General features: G+C 42.5%; 1 protein-coding gene across 1 annotated transcript; it reads left to right on the forward strand.

Moving 5' to 3' along the window:
* Positions 1 to 763: 763 nt before the first annotated feature.
* On the forward strand, positions 764 to 6,748 carry LOC133655717 (bone morphogenetic protein 2-like). The gene is made up of 5 exons (XM_062056124.1): positions 764 to 1,070; positions 1,249 to 1,388; positions 5,675 to 5,791; positions 5,875 to 6,055; positions 6,126 to 6,748. The coding sequence occupies exons 1-5, from the start codon at positions 764 to 766 to the stop codon at positions 6,515 to 6,517; spliced, it is 1,137 nt and encodes a 378-aa protein (XP_061912108.1). The 3' UTR covers positions 6,518 to 6,748.
* The last annotated feature ends 1,330 nt before the right edge of the window (positions 6,749 to 8,078 follow it).

The following is an 8,078-nucleotide window of genomic DNA, read 5'->3' on the forward strand; positions in this document are numbered from 1 at the left end:
GCACCTTCACTCGCAGGTTACACACTGACACACGCCCATGAATAATAATTTTCAAAATAAAAGCAGCACAGTTGTATTGCGCGCACGACATAGATGTTTTTTCAACTTTATTTTGTAATTAATGTTTGCAGCTGTTCACATTCACTCACAATCACGCACACGCATACGTCCACACGGAAGTAATACAAATAACGATTTTCAAAACAAAAGCAGCACCGTTGTATTGCACACTCGACATAGATACTTTTTAAAATTTATTTTGTAATTTATAATTGGCCTCACGCGGGCCGGACAGGGACGCACAAAGGGCATTCTGCGGCCCGCGGGCCGCAGAATGCCCAGGTCTGCTCTACACCGAGGTTTAGTTTGGGGTGGCAACCTGCCTTGACTGGATGAATGGACATTGTTATTTATTACATACGCTACTCACTTCTAAAATAAAAACACATTATTCTGTAAAAATGTAATGATACTAATAACAGTTTATATTTTGTTAACTGCTTTTAATATAACTTCAATACACTTCAGGGGTAAATGGTTGTTAATTCAATGGTTTGTTTGTTTTATTAAAGCTCACTTGGGCTGACTTTCGAGTAATTGTCACCTTTTATTTGTCATTGAGTGGTTTTTGGCCGGTCCTCCGTGCATCATCAATCAGTGCCTAATCAATGTGATGTTAGCTGCACACTCATCACGGCCAGGAGGTCTCCTTATCACGCACAACCCCCCGGGTGTCGCGCGCAGTCTGCCCCTGCGCGCCAATATGTCAGGAGAGGCTCTGCGCGTCTGGCTCGTCGTGGTCCTCCAGCTGACGTGCGTCACGGTGCTGCCGGCAGGCCCGGTGGCGACGCGGAGGGGATTGAACATGGACCACACCAAGAAGTTGACGGAGAAGCTCAGCACCTTGTTCCACTTGAAGGATCTCCTCCGGGGCGCGGCCGTGGCACCGCACAAGAAGGCGCCTCAGTTTATGTTGGATCTTTTTGACGCCGTGTCCGACGCAGACGGGACGTCCAAAAGCCAGAAGGAGATTCTAGAAGGAAACGTAGTGCGGAGTTTCGAAGATAAAGGTGACTATGTTTGCATTGTGGCGCGTAATTGGTTTCCACATGCGTAATTACGCACGACAAGAAAGCCCATAAGCTTCCAAGGCGCGTGTGCGTCATTACGTCTAATCATAATTAATAAAGCACAATAAATACCTTATTAAGTTTCCTTTTTTTTCTAAGCATGTGCTTTGTGTTTCAGGTCGTTCTGGTGAGAGGTTTCACTTTTTCAACCTGACGTCATTCAGAAGAGAGGAGAGGATGATAAAAGCTGAGTTCCGTTGGTTCAGAAGGAAACAGAAGTTTTTCCTTGGAAAGTCATACAGGCCCCATTTCTATAAGGTCAAATATGTTTTTTCGTTATTATTTTTGCACTAAACACACTGAGGTTTGGTATAAGGACGTACAGTACGGTGAGGGAACAAAATGCAAAACATCAAACTACAATTTTTTTCCGGTTTTGCTAGTTCAATATGAGTCCAAAGACAGCAATGGACAAGGGATGAACATTCAGGAATTAACCACAGCATTGTCGACACTGCCCCTAACCCCTTCCTGTTCCCTTCTGCTGCATGCAAAGAAGATTAACCAACAAATTAAAGGGGTTTTATTTTTTATTCCTAATAATAATAGCAACAAGTCTATTAACGTTTAAGTACCAGGAGAGTGGAAAAACAAATTCCCTCTATATTGAAACGATATAGTGTTGTCCCGATACCAATAGTTTTGTACCGGTACTGGTACAAAAATTATTTTGATACTTTTCGGTACTATTTGGTACTTTTCTAAATAAAGGGGACCACAAAAAATTGCATTATTGGCTTTATTTTAACAAAAACTCTTACGGTACATTAAACATATGTTTCTTATTGAAAGTTTGTCCTTAAATATAATAGTGAACATAGAGGACAACTTTTCTTTTAGTAGTAAGTAAACAAACAAAGGCTCCTAATTAGTCTGCTGACATATCCAGTAACATATTGTGTCATTTATCATTCTATTATTTTGTCAACATCATTAAGGACAAGTGTTCATTGTTCATTTACTGTTAATATCTGCTTACTTTCTCTTTTAACATTTTCTATCTACACTTCTGTTCAAATGTAATAATAATGTATTCTTCTGTTGTTTGATACTTTACATTAGTTTCGGATGGTACCACAAATTTGGGTATCAATCCGATACCAAGTCGTTACAGGATCTTACATTGGTCATATTCAAAGTCCTCATGTGTCCATGGGACATATTTCCTGAGTTTCTAAACATAATATACATTTTTAAAAAATTAAAGAAAATGTGATGCCAAAAAATGTCAATGTAATGATAGTAATATCGACTAGATACGCTCCTGTACTTGGTATCATTACAGGGGATGTTAGGTGTAGATCCACCAATGGGGTGGCGTACCGGTACTTTTCAGAGGCACTATGGTACCGAATATGATACATTAGTATCGCAGTACTACTAATACCGGTGTACCGTACAACCCTACAAGCTATTATCATATATATCTGATTTATGACACCAAAAGACGAACAAATAGATATGATCAAAATAGTATCAATCTCACGGAGATCCTCGAGCCATTTTGGGAGTTAATGAGGAAGCCAGTCACGTGATCTGTGACGTAGCGATAGGAACCGCAGATATCTTCCCCATCAAAAACATGCTAATCAAGCAGACCAACAACGATTACTTTTGGAAAAAATATGATACAGAACCTTAGATATTTGAGCCCCAACACAAACAAGATGAGCAAAAAGTTTTAGAAGCTTGCTAGTACCCGAATGCAGCTTTATTGTGACACTGGCATCTGCAGCATTGCTAGGTGGTAAACATACAAACTAACCATAACAAATCAAAACAAAACAAACAGTTACTGTAATATTTCCACTCTTGCTGGGATGTTGACTGACAGAACGCTCACATAATTCCGTTTAGATGAAGAATCAATCACAATCCCCATGAAGGGATAACAAAACGTTGCCGCAACTACGTCTTTTTGTGTCTTTTTTCACCATCTCGGGGTATGTCGGTCCATGGCTATTGATGCGTCACTAAAATAGTCCATCTGCATTGGTATTTACATTAACAATATCGCTGATATTTGGTTCATTTTCAGGTCACGACATGTAAATGGAATATTTTTGGCGGTTTCTGGATGCTTTTAGAGAGAGTATAATGAGAGCAACAGAGGACCCTCAATCTGTTGACTTAATTGTTAGCTATTTATTTAAGATTTCAAATGCATAAAAAAAGACAAATGTATGTGTTCATGACTTACATAAGGATTGTGAATGATAAACACCACATTTATTTCCATTTTTTGCGTATTTCCAGTATGACTAATCTGATAACATGGTCAGAGTGCAGAAGTGTTGCTACTGTGATGTAGAATCGATGGAAATTGCAGAAGATATTCGGAGCAGATTATTCAAGTTACTTTCACATACTTTGTGGATTGTAAATACAATTGGATATGGTTTAATTGATACAATGAAACACAAATAAGCATATACTATCAACCTGTTGCTCCACTCTACTGGTACTTTAAAGAGTTTTGGGATTCCAAACTGTGAGTGCACCACAGGACTAGTGACAGTGTGTGTGCGTGTGTCTGCATGGCGGCTGAAAATGAGGACAATTCAGGTAGTTGTTGTTTTAGCTTTGTTATTAAATAGAAAGTTAATCCTTTACCCCCTTGTTTGATATGCATACTGTATAGCACCTTATATGAAATATGTACTTTTGTCAAAGCTTGAACTCATTATTCATGTTTGCATTGTATATTAGCTTTAATATACAATTTTTTTTTACAAACCCTGCTCAAAAACTCATTAGGTTCATAAATCGAAGTTCATTTGCACTTTCCCAAAAGGGAGGATGCCCTCTGGGCTACATTGTGGTCGTCTACGACCATGCATTTCAAGTTACAGTCATCCCTCGCCAGATGCAGCTTCAAATATTGTGGCTTCACCACATCACAGATTTGTTTTCTTTGTTTTAAAGAACAATCTACATTTTTTTGGTCCTAAATTAAGTATTTCTAAGCATTGAAAGGGTTAACAAACCTAAAACACTGCAGTACAGTAGTAGTGGCCACTTAGGGAAACCCAACAAAATCAGAGTGTGCTGTTCAGTATTATGGCCACTGATTGGCCCAGCCTGCGGAAACATTACTCTATTGCAATGATTCTCAAACTGTGTGGTATGCGGTCTCCATCTAATGGTATGCCAAATAGTCACTTGATTAAAGTATAGTGTTTTATTTTCCTATATTCAAACACTTTGTTACTGTTCAAACTGTATGTAATGTTAGTGGCCAAAATATTAAATATACTTGTTAAATAAAACCTCTGTCTTGTTTTGAATGAATACTTATGCCTACTACTCTGTATTTGGCTATTATGGTGGATCTTGCTTAAAAAAAGTTTGAGAAGCATATTGGATTAAAATAGTGTAAATGTGACTAGAGGGTGTTATAAAAGGCTGCCTTAATGTTAAAAACATGTTTAGAGGGTAAACAGGTTCTTTATGCCAGTGTTTGTCAACCTTTTTTGAACCAATAATAATTTTTTGCATTGACAAAATCCAGAGGCACACCACCAGCAGAAATCATTAAAAAACTAAACTCAATTGACAGTAAAAAGTCGTTGTCGCAATTGTTAGATATGAGTTTAAACCATAAACAACCATGCATCAATATAGCTCTTGTCTCAAAGTAGGTGTACTGTCATGACCTGTCACATCACTCTGTGACTTATTTGGAATTTTTTGCTGTTTTCCTGGGTGGAGTGTTTTAGTTATTGCCTTGCGCTCCTATTTTGGTGGCTTTTTCTCTTTTTTTTGGTATTTTCCTGTAGCAGTTTCATGTCTTCCTTTGAGCGATATTTCCCGCATCTACTTTGTTTTAGCAATCAAGAATATTTCAGTTGTTTTTATCCTTCTTTGTGGATACATTGTTGATTGTCGTGTCATGTTCGGATGTACATTGTGGACGCTGTCTTTGCTCCACAGTAAGTCTTTGCTGTCGTCCAGCATTCTGTTTTTGTTTACTTTGTAGCCAGTTAAATAAATAAATAAATGATAAATGGGTTATACTTGTATAGCGCTTTTCTACCTTCAAGGTTCTCAAAGCAGTTCAGTTTTAGTTTGCCTTTTCTTAGGGGCACTCACCTTTTGTTTATTTTTGGTTTAAGCATTAGACACCTTTTTTCCTGCACGCTGCCTCCCGCTGTTTCCGACATCTACAAAGCACTTAGCTACCGGCTGCCACCTACTGATATGGAAGAGTATTACACGGTTACTCTGCCGAGCTCTAGACAGCACCGACACTCAACAACAACACATAATTTGCAGACTATAATTACTGGTTTGAAAAAAATATTTGTAACCCAAATAGGTGAAATTAGATCATCTCCCACGGCATACCAGACTGTATCTCACGGCACACTAGTGTGCCGCGGCACAGTGGTTGAAAAACATTGCTTTATGCTGTAGCAATGAAATATATGATAAAAATAATTCTACTTGGCGGGAAGTAATTTATCACGGTCATGTCCGGAACCAATTAACAGAGATAAACAAGGGACGATTGTATACATTATGTTTAATGTGCTCCCATCCAGGTGGATCTTTATGAGGTTCTGGATAGCCGAGTGAAGCCTTGGCGAGGGAACCTCATCACCTCCAGACTGGTTCCTCTTTACACGCAAGGATGGGAGGTCTTCAACGTCACGCAAACGGTCGGCTTCACTCATTAAATCCAAATAACATCAGTTGACTAATCCCATAAAATTACCTGGTTTGATTTGTTGTTTTTTTTTAGGTGTCCAAGTGGATCCACAACAGCCAGGAGAACAACGGCATCCTGGTGGTGACCATGCTTCCATCTGGGATCTGGATGGAAACGGTGGTTTCTCCATGGAAACAGGCAACAGACACAAACGCCTTCTTGGTTATATTCTCTGATGATGGGAGGACAGGAGCATCAAATCAGTCATACCTTGGTATGATGGGGAAAAAAACTGTGTTAAAGACGTTTGATCATGGTGTCATTCACCCTATGCTATCTCACAGCATCTGCTACTGGCCACCCCACCAGGAGGCGACGTGGAGCCCCATCTTTTTTACCCCACAGCAGCCGTTCCCAGTACTGCCAGCGTGTCCCCCTCTTCGTGGACTTTGAGGAGATCGGCTGGTCAGGGTGGATCATCTCCCCACGGGGATACAACGCTTACCACTGCAAGGGCTCCTGTCCCTTCCCGCTGGGGGGTAACCTCCGAGCCACCAACCACGCCACGGTGCGCTCCATCATGCACGCCCTGAAGCTGTCCGCGGACGAGGTGGACGCTCCGTGCTGCGTGCCCGACAGACTCCAGTCCATCAGTTTGTTGTATTTTGACGACGAGGAGAACGTTGTGCTGAAGCAGTACGACGACATGGTGGCATTGAGCTGTGGCTGTCACTGACAATGAGACGGTGGGGAGATGTTTGAAAATGTCATCATTTTGAGAAACAAAACAACATATTTCTCATTCACATTTAGTTAAGTCAACAGTTTATGCCTAGACATCATGCACATATGCCCCCTAGAGGCAGTGAGCAGCGTAGGAGCCATTATTCTGTAAGTGCTGTGATCCTTTAAGTGCAGTGACATCCTTTTTTTCTTTACCTCACCCTGACCTCTTGCATAAAGCAGTTGTTTTACAACCAATGTGAATGAGATGTATTTTTATAACTATTAGTGTGCATATTGTACAGTACTTGATCAGACATGATGCACAATAGCATCAATGTGAACTTGTGGAGTAAAGCGATGAAACTAAAAGCATCCATCCATCTTCTTCCGCTTATCCGAGGTCGGGTCGCGGGGGCAGCAGCCTAAGCAGGGAAGCCCAGACTTCCCTCTCCCCAGCCACTTCGTCCAGCTCTTCGCGGGGGATCCCGAGGCGTTCCCAGGCCAGCCGGGAGACATAGTCTTCCCAACGTGTCCTGGGTCTTCCCTGTGGCCTCCTACCGGTCGGACGTGCCCTAAACACCACTCTAGGGAGGCGTTCGGGTGGCATCCTGACCAGATGCCCGAACCACCTCATCTGGGTCCTCTCGATGTGGAGGAGCAGTGGCTTTACTTTGAGTCCCCCCCCCGGATGGCAGAGCTTCTCACCCTATCTCTAAGGGAGAGCCCCGCCACCCGGCGGAGGAAACTCATTTCGGCCGCTTGTACCCGTGATTTTGTCCTTTTGGTTATAACCCAAAGCTCATGACCATAGGTGAGGATGGGAACATAGATCGACCGGTAAATTGAGAGCTTTGCCTTTCGGCACAGCTCCTTCTTCACCACAACGAATCGATACAGCGTCCGCATTACTGAAGACGCTGCACCGATCCGCCTGTCGATCTCACGATCCACTCTTCCCTCACTCGTGAACAAGACTCTGAGGTACTTGAACTCCTCCACTTGGGGCAGGGTCTCCTCCGCAACCCGGAGATGGCACTCCACCCTTTTCCGGGCGAGAACCATGGACTCTGACTTGGAGGTGCTGATTCTCATCCCAGTCGCTTCATACTCAGCTGCGAACCGATCCAGTGAGAGCTGAAGATCCTGGCCAGATGAAGCCATCAGGACCACATCATCTGCAAAAAGCAGAGACCTAATCCTGCAGCCACCAAACCGGATCCCCTCAACGCATTGACTGCGCCTAGAAATTCTGTCCATAAAAGTTATGAACAGAATCGGTGACAAAGGGCAGCCTTGGCGGAGTCCAACCCTCACTGGAAACGTGTCCGACTTACTGCCGGCAATGCGGACCAAGCTCTGACACTGATCATACAGGGAGCGGACCGCCACAATCAGACAGTCCGATACCCCATACTCTCTGAGCACTCCCCACAGGACTTCCCGAGGGACACGGTCGAATGCCATCTCAAAGTCCACAAAGCACATGTAGACTGGTTGGGCAAACTCCCATGCACCCTCAAGGACCCTGCCGAGAGTATAGAGCTGGTCCACAGTATATATAGATACTGACA

Source organism: Entelurus aequoreus, linkage group LG08 (genome assembly GCF_033978785.1).
Source record: "Entelurus aequoreus isolate RoL-2023_Sb linkage group LG08, RoL_Eaeq_v1.1, whole genome shotgun sequence".
NCBI classification, from domain to species: domain Eukaryota; kingdom Metazoa; phylum Chordata; class Actinopteri; order Syngnathiformes; family Syngnathidae; genus Entelurus; species Entelurus aequoreus.

Excerpts from the sequence above, each read along its gene's own strand:
- LOC133655717 (XM_062056124.1), top strand. The coding sequence starts at position 764 with ATGTCAGGAGAGGCTCTGCGCGTCTGGCTCGTCGTGGTCCTCCAGCTG. Across the intron at positions 1,071-1,248 it reads GCGGAGTTTCGAAGATAAAG|GTCGTTCTGGTGAGAGGTTT; the intron begins GTGACTATGTTT and ends TTTGTGTTTCAG. Across the intron at positions 1,389-5,674 it reads ACAGGCCCCATTTCTATAAG|GTGGATCTTTATGAGGTTCT; the intron begins GTCAAATATGTT and ends GCTCCCATCCAG.